An 18755-nucleotide genomic window follows, 5' to 3' on the forward strand; every position below is an offset into this window, starting at 1 on the left:
CAGTTAGTCCCACTAGACCTCTGTAATGTTGCTGTAGTTAGTCCCCACTAGACCTCTTCTCTAATGCTGCTGTCCAGTTAGTCCCCACTAGAACTCATCTCTAATGCTGCTGTCCAGTTAGTCCCCACTAGACCTCCTCTCTAATGCTGCTGTCCAGTTAGTCCCCACTAGACCTCCTCTCTAATGCTGCTGTCCAGTTAGTCCCCACTAGACCTCCTCTCTAATGCTGCTGTCCAGTTAGTCCCCACTAGACCTCCTCTCTAATGCTGCTGTCCAGTTATTCCCCACTAGACCTCCTCTCTAATGCTGCTGTCCAAGTTAGTCCCTACTAGACCTCCTCTCTAATGGTAGTGTCCAGTTAGTCCCACTAGACCTCCTCTCTAATGATGCTGTCCAGTTAGTCCCACTAGACCTCCTCTCTAATGCTGCTGTCCAGTTAGTCCCCACTAGACCTCCTCTCTAATGCTGCTGTCCAGTTAGTCCCACTAGACCTCCTCTCTAATGCTGCTGTCCAGTTAGTCCCCACTAGACCTCCTCTCTAATGCTGCTGTAGTTAGTCCCCACTAGACCTCCTCTCTAATGCTGCTGTCCAGTTAGTCCCCACTAGACCTCCTCTCTAATGCTAATGCTCCTCTCTAATGCTGCTGTCCAGTTAGTCCCCACTAGACCTCCTCTCTAATGCTGCTGTCCAGTTAGTCCCCACTAGACCTCCTCTCTAATGCTGCTGTCCAGTTAGTCCCCACTAGACCTCCTCTCTAATGCTGCTGTCCAGTTAGTTAGTCCCCACTAGACCTCCTCTCTAATGCTAGACCCCACTAGACCTCTCTAATGCTGCTGTCCAGTTAGTCCCCACTAGACATCCTCTCTAATGCTGCTGTCCAGTTAGTCCCCACTAGACCTCCTCTCTAATGCTGCTGTCCAGTTAGTCCCCACTAGACCTCCTCTCTAATGCTGCTGTCCAGTTAGTCCCCACTAGACCTCCTCTCTAATGCTGCTGTCCAGTTAGTCCCCACTAGACCTCCTCTCTAATGCTGCTGTCCAGTTAGTCCCCACTAGACCTCCTCTCTAATGCTGCTGTCCAGTTAGTCCCCACTAGACCTCCTCTTAGTAATGCTGCTGTCCAGTTAGTCCCCACTAGACCTCCTCTCTAATGCTGCTGTCCAGTTAGTCCCCACTAGACCTCCTCTCTAATGCTGCTGTCCAGTTAGTCCCCACTAGACCTCCTCTCTAATGCTGCTGTCCAGTTAGTCCCCACTAGACCTCCTCTCTAATGCTGCTGTCCAGTTAGTCCCCACTAGACCTCCTCTCTAATGCTGCTGTCCAGTTAGTCCCCACTAGACCTCCTCTCTAATGCTGCTGTCCAGTTAGTCCCCACTGGACCTCCTCTCTAATGCTGCTGTCCAGTTAGTCCCACTAGACCTCCTCTCTAATGCTGCTGTCCAGTTAATCCCCACTAGACCTCCTCTCTAATGCTGCTGTCCAGTTAGTCCCCACTAGACATCCTCTCTAATGCTGCTGTCCAGTTAGTCCCCACTAAACCTCCTCTCTAATGCTGCTGTCCAGTTAGTCCCCACTAAACCTCCTCTCTAATGCTGCTGTCCAGTTAGTCCCCACTAGACCTCCTCTCTAATGCTGCTGTCCAGTTAGTCCCCACTAAACCTCCTCTCTAATTATGCTGTCCAGTTAATCCCCACTAGACCTCCTCTCTAATGCTGCTGTCCAGTTAGTCCCCACTAGACCTCCTCTCTAATGCTGCTCTCCAGTTAGTCCCCACTAGACCTCCTCTCTAATGCTGCTGTCCAGTTAGTCCCCACTAGACCTCCTTTATAATGCTGCTGTACAGTTAGACCCCACTAGACCTACTCTCTAATGCTGCTGTCCAGTTACTCCCATTAGACCTACTCTCTAATGCTGCTGTCCAGTTAGTCCCCACTAGACCTCCTCTCTAATGCTGCTGTCCAGTTAGTCCCCACTAGACATCCTCTTTAATGCTGCTGTCCAGTTAGTCCCCACTAGACCTCTCTAATGCTGCTGTCCAGTTAGTCCCCACTAGACCTCCTCTCTAATGCTGCTGTCCAGTTAGTCCCCACTAGACCTCTCTAATGCTGCTGTCCAGTTAATCCCCACTAGACCTCCTCTCTAATGCTGCTGTCCAGTTAGTCCCCACTAGACATCCTCTCTAATGCTGCTGTCCAGTTAGTCCCCACTAAACCTCCTCTCTAATTCTGCTGTCCAGTTAATCCCCACTAGACCTCCTCTCTAATGCTGCTGTCCAGTTAGTCCCCACTAGACCTCCTCTCTAATTCTGCTGTCCAGTTAATCCCCACTAGACCTCCTCTCTAATGCTGCTGTCCAGTTAGTCCCCGCTAGACCTACTCTCTAATGCTGCTCTCCAGTTAGTCCCCACTAGATGTCCTTTCTAATGCTGCTGTCATTTTAGTCCCCACTAGACCTCCTCTCTAATGCTGCTGTCCAGTTAGTCCCCACTAGACCTCTATAATGCTGCTGTCCAGTTAGTCCCCACTAGACCTACTCTCTAATGCTGCTGTCCAGTTAGTCCCCACTAGACCTCCTCTCTAATGCTGCTGTCTTAGTCTAGATGCTGCTGTCCAGTCTACCACTAGACCTCCTCTCTAATGTTAGTCCCCACTAGACCTCCTCTCTAATGCTGCTGTCCAGTTAGTCCCCACTAGACATCCTCTCTAATGCTGCTGTCCAGTTAGTCCCCACTAGACCTCCTCTCTAATGCTGCTGTCCAGTTAATCCCCACTAGACCTCCTCTCTAATGCTGCTGTCCAGTTAGTCCCCACTAGACCTCCTCTCTAATGCTGCTGTCCAGTTAGTCCCCACTAGACCTCCTCTCTATACTGCTGTCCAGTTAGTCACCACTAGACCTCCTCTCTAATGCTGCTGTCCAGTTAGTCCCCACTAGACCTCCTCTCTAATGCTGCTGTCCAGTTAGTCCCCACTAGACCTCCTCTCTAATGCTGCTGTCCAGTTAGTCCCCACTAGACATCCTCTCTAATGCTGCTGTCCAGTTAGTCCCCACTAAACCTCCTCTCTAATTCTGCTGTCCAGTTAATCCCCACTAGACCTCCTCTCTAATGCTGCTGTCCAGTTAGTCCCCACTAAACCTCCTCTCTAATTATGCTGTCCAGTTAGTCCCCACTAGACCTCCTCTCTAATGCTGCTGTCCAGTTAGTCCCCACTAGACCTCCTTTATAATGCTGCTGTACAGTTAGACCCCACTAGACCTACTCTCTAATGCTGCTGTCCAGTTATTCCCATTAGACCTACTCTCTAATGCTGCTGTCCAGTTAGTCCCCACTAGACCTCCTCTCTAATGCTGCTGTCCAGTTAGTCCCCACTAGACATCCTCTTTAATGCTGCTGTCCAGTTAGTCCCCACTAGACCTCTCTAATGCTGCTGTCCAGTTAATCCCCACTAGACCTCCTCTCTAATGCTGCTGTCCAGTTAGTCCCCACTAGACCTCCTCTCTAATGCTGCTGTCCAGTTAGTCCCCACTAGACCTCCTCTCTAATGCTGCTGTCCAGTTAGTCCCCACTAGACCTCCTCTCTAATGCTGCTGTCAGTTAGTCCCCACTAACCTCCTCTCTAATTCTGTCCAGTTAATCCCCACTAGACCTCCTCTCTAATGCTGCTGTCCAGTTAGTCCCCACTAGACCTCCTCTCTAATGCTGCTGTCCAGTTAGTCCCCACTAGACCTCCTCTCTAATGCTGCTGTCCAGTTAGTCCCCACTAGACCTCCTCTCTAATGCTGCTGTCCAGTTAGTCCCCACTAGACCTCCTCTCTAATGCTGCTGTCCAGTTAGTCCCCACTAGACCTCCTCTCTAATGCTGCTGTCCAGTTAGTCCCCACTAGACCTCCTCTCTAATGCTGCTGTCCAGTTAGTCCCCACTAGACCTCCTCTCTAATGCTGCTGTCCAGTTAATCCCCTCTCCTACTAGACCTCCTCTCTAATGCTGCTGTCCAGTTAGTCCCCACTAGACCTCCTCTCTAATGCTGCTGTCCAGTTAGTCCCCACTAGACCTCCTCTCTAATGCTGCTGTCCAGTTAGTCCCCACTAGACCTCCTCTCTAATGCTGCTGTCCAGTTAGTCCCCACTAGACCTCCTCTCTAATGCTGCTGTCCAGTTAGTCCCCACTAGACCCCACTCCTCCTCTCTAATGCTGCTGTCCAGTTAGTCCCCACTAGACATCCTCTCTAATGCTGCTGTCCAGTTAGTCCCCACTAAACCTCCTCTCTAATTCTGCTGTCCAGTTAATCCCCACTAGACCTCCTCTCTAATGCTGCTGTCCAGTTAGTCCCCACTAGACCTCCTCTCTAATGCTGCTCTCCAGTTAGTCCCCACTAGACCTCCTCTCTAATGCTGCTGTCCAGTTAATCCCCACTAGACCTCCTCTCTAATGCTGCTGTCCAGTTAGTCCCCACTAGACATCCTCTCTAATGCTGCTGTCCAGTTAATCCCCACTAATGCTGCTGTCCAGTTAGTCCCCACTAGACCTCCTCTCTAATTCTGCTGTCCAGTTAGTCCCCACTAGACCTCCTCTCTAATGCTGCTGCTGCTGTCAGTTAGTCCCCACTAAACCTCCTCTCTAATTATGCTGTCCAGTTAGTCCCCACTAGACCTCCTCTCTAATGCTGCTGTCCAGTTAGTCCCCACTAGACCTCCTTTATAATGCTGCTGTACAGTTAGACCCCACTAGACCTACTCTCTAATGCTGCTGTCCAGTTATTCCCATTAGACCTACTCTCTAATGCTGCTGTCCAGTTAGTCCCCACTAGACATCCTCTCTAATGCTGCTTAGTCCCCAGTTAATGTCCCCACTAGACCTCCTCTCTAATGCTGCTGTCCAGTTAGTCCCCACTAGACCTCTTCTCTAATGCTGCTCTCCAGTTAGTCCCCACTAGACCTCCTCTCTAATGCTGCTGTCCAGTTAATCCCCACTAGACCTCCTCTCTAATGCTGCTGTCCAGTTAGTCCCCACTAGACATCCTCTCTAATGCTGCTGTCCAGTTAGTCCCCACTAGACATCCTCTCTAATGCTGCTGTCCAGTTAGTCCCCACTAAACCTCCTCCTTTAAATGCTGCTCTCTATGCTGCAGTGTCCAGTTAATCCCCACTAGACCTACTCTCTAATGCTGCTGTCCAGTTACTCCCATTAGACCTACTCTCTAATGCTGCTGTCCAGTTAGTCCCCACTAGACCTCCTCTCTAATGCTGCTGTCCAGTTAGTCCCCACTAGACCTCCTCTCTAATGCTGCTGTCCAGTTAGTCCCCACTAGACCTCCTCTCTAATGCTGCTGTCCAGTTAGTCCCCACTAGACCTCCTCTCTAATGCTGCTGTCCAGTTAGTCCCCACTAGACCTCCTCTCTAATGCTGCTGTCCAGTTAGTCCCCACTAGACCTCCTCTCTAATGCTGCTGTCCAGTTAGTCCCCACTAGACCTCCTCTCTAATGCTGCTGTCCAGTTAGTCCCCACTAAACCTCCTCTCTAATGCTGCTGTCCAGTTAGTCCCCACTAGACCTCCTCTCTAATGCTGCTGTCCAGTTAGTCCCCACTAGACCTCCTCTCTAATGCTGCTGTCCAGTTAATCCCCACTAGACCTCCTCTCTAATGCTGCTGTCCAGTTAGTCCCCACTAGACCTCCTCTCTAATGCTGCTGTCCAGTTAGTCCCCACTAGACCTCCTCTCTAATGCTGCTGTCCAGTTAGTCCCACTAGACCTCCTCTCTAATGCTGCTGTCCAGTTAGTCCCCACTAGACCTCCTCTCTAATGCTGCTGTCCAGTTAGTCCCCACTAGACCTCCTCTCTAATGCTGCTGTCCAGTTAGTCCCCACTAGACCTCCTCTCTAATGCTGCTGTCCAGTTAGTCCCCACTAGACCTCCTTTATAATGCTGCTGTACAGTTAGACCCCACTAGACCTACTCTCTAATGCTGCTGTCCAGTTACTCCCATTAGACCTACTCTCTAATGCTGCTGTCCAGTTAGTCCCCACTAGACCTCCTCTCTAATGCTGCTGTCCAGTTAGTCCCCACTAGACATCCTCTCTAATGCTGCTGTCCAGTTAGTCCCCACTAGACCTCCTCTCTAATGCTGCTGTCCAGTTAATCCCCACTAGACCTCCTCTCTAATGCTGCTGTCCAGTTAGTCCCCACTAGACCTCCTCTCTAATGCTGCTGTCCAGTTAGTCCCCACTAGACCTCCTCTCTAATGCTGCTGTCCAGTTAGTCCCCACTAGACCTACTCTCTAATGCTGCTGTCCAGTTAGTCCCCACTAGACCTCCTCTCTAATGCTGCTGTCCAGTTAGTCCCCACTAGACCTCCTCTCTAATGCTGCTGTCCAGTTAGTCCCCACTAGACCTCTCTAATGCTGCTGTCCAGTTAGTCCCCACTAGACCTCCTTTATAATGCTGCTGTACAGTTAGACCCCACTAGACCTCCTCTCTAATGCTGCTGTCCAGTTAATCCCCACTAGACCTCCTCTCTAATGCTGCTGTCCAGTTAGTCCCCACTAGACCTCCTCTCTAATGCTGCTGTCCAGTTAGTCCCCACTAGACATCCTCTCTAATGCTGCTGTCCAGTTAGTCCCCACTAGACCTCCTCTCTAATGCTGCTGTACAGTTAATCCCACTAGACCTCCTCTCTATACTGCTGTCCAGTTAGTCCCCACTAGACCTCCTCTCTAATGCTGCTGTCCAGTTAGTCCCCACTAGACCTCCTCTCTATACTGCTGTCCAGTTAGTCACCACTAGACCTCCTCTCTAATGCTGCTGTCCAGTTAGTCCCCACTAGACCTCCTCTCTAATGCTGCTGTCCAGTTAATCCCCACTAGACCTCCTCTCTAATGCTGCTGTCCAGTTAGTCCCCACTAGACCTCCTCTCTAATGCTGCTGTCCAGTTAGTCCCCACTAGACCTCCTCTCTAATGCTGCTGTACAGTTAATCCCACTAGACCTCCTCTCTATACTGCTGTCCAGTTAGTCCCCACTAGACCTCCTCTCTAATGCTGCTGTTAGTCCAGTTAATGCTGCCCCCCACTAGACCTCCTCTCTAATGCTGCTGTCCAGTTAGTCCTCCAATTATGCTGTCTAGACCCCACTCCTCTCTCTAATGCTGCTGTCCAGTTAGTCACCACTAGACCTCCTCTCTAATGCTGCTGTCCAGTTAGTCCCCACTAGACCTCCTCTCTAATGCTGCTGTCCAGTTAATCCCCACTAGACCTCCTCTCTAATGCTGCTGTCCAGTTAGTCCCCACTAGACATCCTCTCTAATGCTGCTGTCCAGTTAATCCCCACTAGACCTCCTCTCTAATGCTGCTGTCCAGTTAGTCCCCACTAGACCTCTTCTCTAATGCTGCTCTCCAGTTAGTCCCCACTAGACCTCCTCTCTAATGCTGCTGTCCAGTTAATCCCCACTAGACCTCCTCTCTAATGCTGCTGTCCAGTTAGTCCCCACTAGACATCCTCTCTAATGCTGCTGTCCAGTTAGTCCCCACTAGACATCCTCTCTAATGCTGCTGTCCAGTTAGTCCCCACTAAACCTCCTCTCTAATTCTGCTGTCCAGTTAATCCCCACTAGACCTCCTCTCTAATGCTGCTGTCCAGTTACTCCCATTAGACCTACTCTCTAATGCTGCTGTCCAGTTAGTCCCCACTAGACCTCCTCTCTAATGCTGCTCTCCAGTTAGTCCCCACTAGACCTCCTCTCTAATGCTGCTGTCCAGTTAGTCCCCACTAGACCTCCTCTCTAATGCTGCTGTCCAGTTAGTCCCCACTAGACATCCTAATGTCCAGTTAGTCCCCACTAGACCTCCTCTCTAATGCTGCTGTCCAGTTAGTCCCCACTAGACCTCCTCTCTAATGCTGCTGTCCAGTTAGTCCCCACTAGACCTCCTCTCTAATGCTGCTGTCCAGTTAGTCCCCACTAGACCTCCTCTCTAATGCTGCTGTCCAGTTAGTCCCCACTAGACCTCCTCTCTAATGCTGCTGTCCAGTTAGTCCCCACTAGACCTCCTCTCTAATGCTGCTGTCCAGTTAGTCCCCACTAAACCTCCTCTCTAATTCTGCTGTCCAGTTAATCCCCACTAGACCTCCTCTCTAATGCTGCTGTCCAGTTAGTCCCCACTAGACCTCCTCTCTAATTCTGCTGTCCAGTTAGTCCCCACTAGACCTCCTCTCTAATTCTGCTGTCCAGTTAGTCCCCACTAAACCTCCTCTCTAATTCTGCTGTCCAGTTAGTCCCCACTAGACCTCCTCTCTAATGCTGCTCTCCAGTTAGTCCCCACTAGACCTCCTCTCTAATGCTGCTGTCCAGTTAGTCCCCACTAGACCTCCTCTCTAATGCTGCTGTCCAGTTAGTCCCCACTAGACCTCCTCTCTAATGCTGCTGTCCAGTTAGTCCCCACTAGACCTCCTCTCTAATGCTGCTGTCCAGTTAGTCCCCACTAGACCTCCTCTCTAATGCTGCTGTCCAGTTAGTCCCCACTAGACCTCCTCTCTAATTCTGCTGTCCAGTTAGTCCCCACTAGACCTCCTCTCTAATGCTGCTGTCCAGTTAATCCCCACTAGACCTCCTCTCTATACTGCTGTCCAGGTAGTCCCCACTAGACCTCCTCTCTAATGCTGCTGTCCAGTTAGTCCCCACTAAACCTCATCTCTAATTCTGCTGTCCAGTTAATCCCCACTAGACCTCCTCTCTAATGCTGCTGTCCAGTTAATCCCCACTAAACCTCTCTAATTCTGCTGTCCAGTTAGTCCCCACTAAACCTCCTCTCTAATTCTGCTGTCCAGTTAGTCCCCACTAGACCTCCTCTCTAATTCTGCTGTCCAGTTAGTCCCCACTAAACCTCCTCTCTAATTCTGCTGTCCAGTTAGTCCCCACTAGACCTCCTCTCTATAGTCCCCACTAGACCTCCTCTCTAATGCTGCTGTCCAGTTAGTCCCCACTAGACCTCCTCTCTATAGTCCCCACTAGACCTCCTCTAATACTGCTGTCCAGTTAGTCCCCACTAGACCTCCTCTCTAATGCTGCTGTCCAGTTAGTCCCCACTAGACCTCCTCTCTAATGCTGCTGTCCAGTTAGTCCCCACTAGACCTCCTCTCTAATGCTGCTGTCCAGTTAGTCCCCACTAGACCTACTCTCTATAGAGCCCACTAGACCTCCTCTCTAATGCTGCTGTACAGTTAGTCCCCACTAGACCTACTCTCTATAGTCCCCACTAGACCTCCTCTCTAATGCTGCTGTCACGCTGCTCTTCTCTCCAGCCCCAGAACATTCTGTTGACCTGCGATGCTCCTCTGGGGGACATCAAGATTGTGGACTTTGGTCTGTCCAGGATGGTGAGCAGCAGTCAGGAGCTCAGAGAGATCATGGGGACCCCGGAGTATGTGGGTGAGTAGAGCAGCGAACACACAACCCCTGACCTGACCGGCGGCCATGTTGTTATGACTATCATGGTCACTCCAAGTCTTCAGAGGGATAGTTAAAAAGTCATTTTTTCTTTTGCAGCTCCAGAAATCCTTAATTACGAACCAATTAGCACAGCAACAGACATGTGGTAAGTGACCTTTCACAGTATCTTAGTGCAGTTGTTCTTAAACCTTTGCCTGCAGCTCTTCATGATAGGCTTGAAGCTGTTTATGACTTCAAGCCTATCAACTCCCGAGATGTAACCGATGTGAAATGGCTAGCTAGTTAGCAGTGTGCGTGTTAATAGCGTTTCAGTCGGTGACGTAACTCGCTCTGAGACCTTGATATAGTTGCCGTGGCTTTTGTGGAGCGATGGATGAAGCCTTCCCAGAAGAGTGGAGGCTGTTATAGCAGCAATGTTCCAACATCTAGTGGAAGGCCTTCCCAGAAGAGTGGAGGCTGTTATAGCAGCAATGTTCCAACATCTAGTGGAAGGCATTCCCAGAAGAGTGTAGGCTGTTATAGCAACAATTTTCCAACATCTAGTAGAAAGCCTTCCTAGAAGAGTGGAGGCTGTTATAGCAGCAAAGGGGAGGACCAACTCCATATTAATGCCCATGATTCTGGAATGAGATGTTGTACGAGCATTGGGGTGTCCATATACTTTTGGTCATATATTGTATATATACATATATATCTGTCTAACTGTTTGCCACTGTATGTATCTACCAGGAGTATTGGGGTGCTGACCTACGTGATGCTGACAGGTACCTCTCCCTTCCTGGGGGAGGACAAGCAGGAGACCTTCCTCAACATCTCCCAGATCAATGTCAGTTACCAGGAGGACGAGCTGGAGCATGTAGACCAGGCCGCCATCGCCTTCATCAAGCTCCTGCTCGTCAAAGAACCCCAGTGAGTAATGTGGTCATTGGGGGGGGGGGGGAGGGGGTTCTAAGCTGACATATGGAATTGTTTTAAGAAGGTCATACAATGGATCATTTAGCTATTTGATTTAGAATTCAGAATTGTAGGTATAAAAAAAATCTATATTTAACAAGTATTTGATAAAATATTGAATTTGGCATTTACTACTGTAACCCAAAGAAACACATTGAATAGCACATTCATAAATGCAAAACAATGCAGTCAAAAAAATGTCATAAGGAATAAGGTTTTGAAGTGTATGTCCTATATCTAAGAGATACACATTCAACCCCTTATTTTTGTTGGCACAAAACGACCTCCATACTGCCATTCATGTGTACCTTTAGACGAGTCGTGAAGCAAAACAAAGAACAGTCTTGAAGGAGTTCCCACATATGCTTTGTTGGCTGCTATTCCTTCACTCTGCGGTCCAACTCATCCCAAACCATCTCAATTGAGTTTGGGTGATTGTGGAGGCCAGGTCATCTGATGCAGCACTCCATCACTCTCCTTCTTGGTCAAATAGCCCTTACACAGCCTGGAGGTGAGTTCGGTCATTGTACTGTTGAAAAACAAATGATAGTCCCACTTAGCCCAAACCAGATGGGATGGTGTATCGCTGTTGTAGCTATGCTGGTTAAGTGTGCCTTGAATTCTAAATAAATCACTGACAGTGTCACCAGCAAAGCACCATCACACCTCCTCCTCCATGCTTCACGGTGAGAACAACACATGCGGAGAGCATCCTTTCATCTAATATGCGTCTCACAAAGACATGGCGGTTGTAACCAAAAATCTCAAATTTGGACTCATCAGACCAAAGGACAGATTTCCACCGGTCTTCTTCTTATTGGTGTCCTTTGGAGTGGTTTCTTTGCAGCAATTCAACCATGAAGGCCTGATTCACACAGTCTCCTCTGAACAGTTGATGTTGAGATGTCGGAAATTGAACTCCATGAAGCATTTATTTGGGCTGCAATCTGAGGTGCAGTTAATTGCCGATATCTGAGGCTGGTCACTCGAATGAACTTATTCTCTGCAGCAGAGGTAACTCTGGGTCGTCCTTTCCTGTGGCAGTCCTCGTGAGAGCCAGTTTCATCATAGCACTTGATGGTTTTTGTGACTGCACTTGAAGAAACGTTCAAGTCCTTGAAATGTTCCGGATTGACTGACCTTCATGTCTTAAAGTAATGACGGACTGTAATTTCTCTTTGCGAGCGGTTGTTGACATAATATGGACTAGGTATTTTACCAAATAGGGCTATATTCTGTATACCATTCCTACCTTGTAACAACACAACTGATTGGCCCAAACGCATTAAGGAAAGAAATTCCACAGATTAACTTTTAACAAGGCACACCTGTTCATTGAAATGCATTCCAGGGGACTACCTCATGAAGGTGGTTGAGAGAATGCCAAGAGTATGCAAAGCTGTCATTAAGGCGAAGGGTGGCTACTTTGAATCATCTCAAATATAAAATATATTTGATATGTTTAACACTTTTTTGGTTACTACATTATTCCATATTTGTTATTTCATAGTTTTGATGTCTTCACTATTATTCTATGATATGTACACCTCCAGACCACAAACATCTATTCTATATACAGTAGGATAGGCCCCTTGGGGAATCAAATCCACATAATTTGTATTGAAAGTGCCATACTCGGTCAAACCAACCAAGCCAGTGGAGAAGGTGAATATGGGGGTAAAGGTTTCCAATGATTCCCTGGCCTCACACAGTCCTCTCTCCCAACAGGAACCGTGCCACGGCAGAAGAGTGCCTGCAGCACCAGTGGCTCCAGCCAAAAGAGAAAAGGGAAGCCAAGGCGACAGTAGAGGTGAAAGAGACTGTAAACCCCACCAAGTGCACCTCTGAGCCAGCCAGCCCCGAGAGCCCCATCAGGGGGGAGGATAAGGAAGGCCCCGAAACTGAGGAGCTGATCGTGATGGCGGCCTACACACTGGGCCAGTGCCGCCAGTCAACAGACAAGGAGGTCATGACCCCCGACCAGAAGGCCATCTCCAAACGCTTCAAGTTTGAGGAGCCCTTCAGCGCCCTCCAAGAGGTTCCTGGAGAATTCATCTACTGAAGGACTCACACACACACATCTCATCCTCTACACTAGGTGGTCCTGAAGAGCTAGTGGTGGTGTTGGGTCTCCCTTCTGCCCTTCACTGACACACCAGATAATTCAGATTGTTACGACCCTGATTAGTTGCTTAGTAGAATCAGGTGCATTAGTGATGGGTTGGAGCCAAAGCCTGCACCAACTAGTAGCTCGCAAAGAACCTGGGTGGAAAAACTCCTGCTCTTACATCTAGGGAAAAGCAGTTAAAAACATTGCACTTACAAACCACAAGAAACATCTCACACTTTTCTAACCCACCTCACGGTCTGAATTATTAAACCAAACTGTTTTTTTGTCCCTTTTTCATATACATCCTGACGTTTCTCTAGACTAAGCCTTGTTGTGACGTAACTCCAGACTGAGCCTTGTTGTGACGTTATTCCAGACTGAGCCTTGTTGTGATGTTATTCCAGACTGAGCCTTGTTGTGACGTTATTCCAGACTAAGCCTTGTTGTGACGTTACTCCAGACTAAGCCGTGTTGTGACGTTATTCCAGACTGAGCCTTGTTGTGACGTTATTCCAGACTAAGCCTTGTTGTGACGTTATTCCAGACTGAGCCTTGTTGTAATGTTACTCCAGACTAAGCCTTGTTGTGACATTACTCCAGACTAAGGCTTGTTGTGGCGTTACTCCAGACTGAGCCTTCTGTGACGTTATTCCAGACTAAGCATTGTTGTAATGTTACTCCAGAATAATCCTTGTTGCGACGTTACTCCAGACTAAGCCTTGTTGTGACGTTATTCCAGACTAAGCCTTGTTGTGACGTTATTCCAGACTAAGCCGTGTTGTGACGTTATTCCAGACTGAGCCTTCTGTGACGTTATTCCAGACTAAGGCTTGTTGTGACGTTACTCCAGACTAAGCCTGGTTGTGATGTTATTCCAGACTGAGCCTTGTTGTAATATTACTCCAGACTAAGCCTTGTTGTGACATTACTCCAGACTAAGGCTTGTTGTGGCGTTACTCCAGACTGAGCCTTCTGTGACGTTATTCCAGACTAAGCATTGTTGTAATGTTACTCCAGAATAATCCTTGTTGCGACGTTACTCCAGACTAAGCCTTGTTGTGACGTTATTCCAGACTAAGCCTTGTTGTGACGTTATTCCAGACTAAGCCCTGTTGTGACGTTATTCCAGACTGAGCCTTGTTGTGACGTTACTCCAGACTGAGCCTTGTTGTAATGTTACTCCAGACTAAGCCTTGTTGTGACGTTACTCCAGACTAAGCCTTGTTTTGAAGTTACTCTAGACTAAGCCTTGTTTTGACGTTTCTCCAGACTAAGCCTTGTTGTGACGTTTCTCCAGACTAAGCCTTGTTGTGACGTTACTCCAGACTGAGCCTTGTTGTGACGTTACTCCAGACTGAGCCTTGTTGTGACGTTACTCCAGACTGAGCCTTGTTGTGACGTTACTCCAGACTGAGCCTTGTTGTGACGTTACTCCAGACTGAGCCTTGTTGTGACGTTTCTCCAGACTGAGCCTTGTTGTGACGTTACTCCAGACTGAGCCTTGTTGTGACGTTTCTCCAGACTAAGCCTTGTTGTGACGTTACTCCAGACTAAGCCTTGTTGTGACGTTATTCCAGACTGAGCTTTGTTGTGACGTTACTCCAGACTGAGCCTTGTTGTGACGTTTCTCCAGACTAAGCCTTGTTGTGACGTTACTCCAGACTAAGCCTTGTTGTGACGTTATTCCAGACTAAGCCTTGTTGTGACGTTACTCCAGACTGAGCCTTGTTGTGACGTTTCTCCAGACTGAGCCTTGTTGTGACGTTACTCCAGACTGAGCCTTGTTGTGACGTTTCTCCAGACTAAGCCTTGTTGTGACGTTACTCCAGACTAAGCCTTGTTTTGACGTTTCTCCAAACTAAGCATTGTTGTGATGCTTTATTTCCTTTTTCTTTGGTGCCTTGCTGGGAGAATTAGATATGGAATTGCATCTTTTTTGTCCATGTTTTGTCTGCCTTGTATTTTCTTTATGTTTAAGGTTATAGATATCTTCTGTATGGGGAAAGGGGGGTTAATTATACATATATATAAAACATTATGTTGATTTAAGAGTACGTCTCGAAATAATTCTGTTGAAAAAGCCATTGCACACGTTTGCCCCAGAACTGAAAACATCCCATGCATCTCAAATATGCATCTCAAATAATTGACACTTGTATATGCAGAGAGCGCTTGGTTTTCTTTCCTAATTCCCAAATAATAGGCATAGTCTCCATCAAACAAGAAGCTTCTTATTATGGGATGTTCTACTGTAAATAAAGATATATCTCTTAAACCTTTTTCTGAGTACCATTTGTTTTTTATACTGGACTATGGCCTAGAATGAAGATGTATTTATTTCAGAGGAGATGATGCATGGACACACTGGCAGCTGTGCTCGCTGGGTTCCTGCTCTCCTGGGTGCCCCGCCCGCACCCCTGAGTTCTCCGCGTCCCCTAGGTTCCCCGCGTCCCCTAGGTTCCCCGCGTCCCCTAGGTTCCCCGCGTCCCCTAGGTTCCCCGCGTCCCCTAGGTTCCCCGCGTCCCCCGCGTCCCCCGAGTTCCCCGCTCCCCCTGAGTTCCCCGCTCCCCCTGAGTTCCCCGCTCCCCCTGAGTTCCCCGCTCCCCCTGAGTTCCCGCTCCCCTGAGTTCCCCGCTCCCCTGAGTTCCCCGCTCCCCGAGTTCCCCGCTCCCCGAGTTCCCGCTCCCGAGTTCCCCGCTCCCCTCCCCCGAGTTCCCGCTCCCCCGAGTTCCCCGCTCCCCGAGTTCCCGCTCCCCGAGTTCCCCCCGGGTTCCCCTGTCCCCTGGGTTCCCCTGTCCCCTGGGTGCCCCACTCCCCTGGGTGAGGTGAAGCAAAGCATCAGTGATGCCCCATTAGCCATTCATATACAGCTGTTAGTTAAGAAGACTACTCTAGCCTTGCAGGTCCTCTCCTCCTCTGTCTCCTTGTCCATCTCTCACCCTCCACTTCTGATGTTAAGGCTTCTTTTAATAACACCCAATTATCTTTAGGAAGAAGTTATTGAGTCAGCAATTTAGATTTAAAACATTTTCCAGTAGTCCATTGAGTAAGTCATGTCTTTGGTGCACCTAAAAGAACATACAGAATTGTGACATATTTTACAATATATGGGTCTGGGTAGAGAATTATAAATTATATTTGTCAGGAACACAATAAGGATGTGGTCTACACATTGTTTTCTCCCAAATGACCACTAGATGGCAATGTTGGCTCTATTCTGGGACCTACACTTGAGTCATTAACGTTCCTTAAAAGTGCATCCGTTCTTCCTCCCGTCCTTGACTAATCACTGATTAGACGTGATCTAACAGGTGAGTGCAAGGCCTCCATCACATGGCTTTCACCTGTCAGGGTCATTTCTTATCAGTGATTACTTCAAGGAAGGTTGTAAATAAATAGTGCTTGTTTGACACAATTATAAACCTTGATTCATACAGACCTGTTTCTATATTCACTCCAACTTGATGTAGCCAGTTTGGGAGAGGTGAGGACAGCTATGGAACAGGGCTTTGCGGTAAGTGCAATGGATGAATATATCAATATTTTATGAGTCATATTATTTTGTCTGGCAGTAGTGTGGTATGTCATCTTAAAAGATACATTTTTTTCTGCAAAGGGACCAGGACGACTGATCCGTGTAAAGAAAGAATGAATGGGGCCATGTATCGTGAGATTTTGAGTGAAAACCTCCTTCCATCAGCAATGGCATTGAAGATGAAATGTGGCTGGGTCTTTCAGCATGACAATGATCCCAAACACACCGCCCGGGCAACGAAGGAGTGGCTTCGTAAGAAGCATTTCAAGGTCCTGGAGTGGCCTAGCCAGTTTCCAGATCTCAACCCCATAGAAAATCTTTGGAAGGAGTTGAAAGTCCGTGTTGCCCAGCAACAGCCCCAAAACATCACTGTTCTAGAGGAGATCTGCATGGAGGAATAGGCCAGCAGATCAGCAGCAGTGTGTGAAAACCTTGTGAAGACTTCCAGAAAATGTTTGACCTCTGTCATTGTCAACAAAGGGTATATAACAAAGTATTGAGATAAACTTTTGTTATTGATCAAATACTTATTTTCCACCATCATTTGCAAATAAATTCATTAAAAATCCTACAATGTGATTTTCTGAAAAATTTTCCCTCATTTTGTCTGTCATAGTTGAAGTGTACCTATGATGAAAATTACAGGTCTCTCTCATTTTTTTAAGTGGGAGAACTTGCACAATTGGTGGCTGACTAAATACGTTTTTGCCCCACTCTACATTTGATTGACATATCCAAAGGGACCCATTAAGACAAACCTTAACATCAGATAAATATTGCAATTGATTTCCTGCTGTGGTGTTTAATTTACAATCTGAAACATGTAGATCTTATCTAAATTCACCCATTTGTTGAGCATGTTAGGAAATGAATTGTTTACAAATACGTAACATGCGTTGAATCATGTTGTTTTAGTTTTAGTTTTTGTTTTAAACATGAGCTGGCGCACACCCAGAATGATGGTTTGTGTGGAGGTGCTGACTAACAGCGAATAAACTATCAAAAATATGGTCACACACACTCCATGTATAAACTCACAGCAATTTATTGGGTATTTACCAACGCTTTGGGCATCACTGTGACAGCTTCCTCCGACCCTGTGGAAGTCACAGTGATGCCCAAAGCGTTGGTAAATACCCATTCAATTGCTGGGAGTTTATACATGGAGTGTGTGTGACTATAGTTTTCATATTTCAGTAGGGCGGTGCTGACTTAATTTAACCCACTCGTTTTTAACAATGCCTGGTGGCGGTACTTAGGCCTAACAAGCCAATTTGTATCAAGGATACTTCTCAACTGTGAAGACAAGGAAAGATGCCATTAGCCTGCAGGGTTACTGTGTATTGTTGCGAAATGCGTACCATCTTTTAATGTTCAATTCAAGGATCTGTTAAGTAAGTCTTTGTTGGAATTCAGTCTGGATTTTTTTTCCCTCATCACTACAGAGGACTCTTTGTTATTGATGAAATGAATAAGCATCTCCCCGGTCCCATTAAAACTAACATACCGAGAGAACTGGAGAGGGGAAATGCATATAGATACACCTCTCAGAACGCTGTCATAAATGAAGCATGGCACCAATTACAGGGTGAACATGGAACTCCAGAATAATGAATTGTTGTGACAGACTGTTTGACAAGGGGACATTTGTCATCTGCCCCCCCACTCCCCAACAGCTATAGTTTATATTAGAATACCCGCACACTCATATTAACTCCCCCGACAGCTATAGTCTACATTAAAAGACACCCACCTTCATATTTATTGTGTCTCTGGCAAACCATTCCAGTTTATTTTGAGTAACCGATGCATGTTGATAGGAGGAATTGCAGGGCCGTCAAGTCTTTCATATTCAGGGAAAGGGTTTGGGTGCTACATCCTGTCACTGATGTGGAAACCTATGGAAGAAAGCCTATTTGTAGGAGAGGTAGTTCACTGAGCTTGAACCTTTACTTTAGCTCAGTCGGCTAACACTGTCTTGTGTTGCAGACAGCCTCGGGTTCGAGTCCAGTCGGTCATAGTTCCACAGCTCTTTCAGCGTGGATGAAGGGAAGGAAACAAGGAGAGGAATCCTAGTCAGGCTACTCACGTTTCACTGTTGCTGAATGTGAATGACACTGATAATCGTGTCCTGTAGAGGGCAGCATGGTCTATCACAATGTTCAGACTGTCCTTTGTTTGCGCTGTCTGTGGATGTTTGGCAGAGGCCAATAGCACAGACTTTACAGAAGGATATTGGCAGTGAAATACAGTAACTTTCATTGGAAACTGATGGGAAAGGGTTTCATCACAAGGGTAAAGTCTGATGTGATTGCTGTGGAAAGAACTGACGAAGACACAGATTCTACTAAATTGAATCCCATCTGTCCTTGTCCTTGGGCCTGAAAATGACTAGAAAATCCTATAGTTATTACTATAGAAAATCCTATAGGATTACTATAGCAAGAAACTCTATAGGACTACTATAGCAAGAAACTATAGGATTACTATAGCAAGAAACTCTATAGGATTACTATAGCAAGAAACTCTATAGGATTACTATAGCAAGAAACTCTATAGGACTACTATAGCAAGAAACTATAGGATTACTATAGCAAGAAACTCTATAGGATTACTATAGCAAGAAACTCTATAGGATTACTATAGCAAGAAACTCTTTAGGATTACTATAGCAAGAAACTATATAGGATTACTATAGCAAGAAACTCTATAGGACTA

The 18755-nt window shown here is 47.3% G+C and overlaps 1 protein-coding gene across 1 annotated transcript in view; it reads left to right on the forward strand.

Moving 5' to 3' along the window:
* The window catches only part of LOC115120811 (serine/threonine-protein kinase 17A-like), a 67662-nt gene extending 52881 nt beyond the window's left edge, over nucleotides 1-14781 (forward strand). Inside the window, exons 4-7 of the mRNA XM_065006901.1 lie at nucleotides 9291-9417; nucleotides 9535-9583; nucleotides 10168-10347; nucleotides 12121-14781. Of these exons, the coding sequence (XP_064862973.1) occupies nucleotides 9291-9417; nucleotides 9535-9583; nucleotides 10168-10347; nucleotides 12121-12454 (690 nt within the window). The 3' untranslated portion in view covers nucleotides 12455-14781. The remainder of the gene's footprint in view (nucleotides 1-9290; nucleotides 9418-9534; nucleotides 9584-10167; nucleotides 10348-12120) is intronic.
* The last annotated feature ends 3974 nt before the right edge of the window (nucleotides 14782-18755 follow it).

This window comes from Oncorhynchus nerka, linkage group LG22 (genome assembly GCF_034236695.1).
Source record: "Oncorhynchus nerka isolate Pitt River linkage group LG22, Oner_Uvic_2.0, whole genome shotgun sequence".
Lineage (NCBI taxonomy): Eukaryota > Metazoa > Chordata > Actinopteri > Salmoniformes > Salmonidae > Oncorhynchus > Oncorhynchus nerka.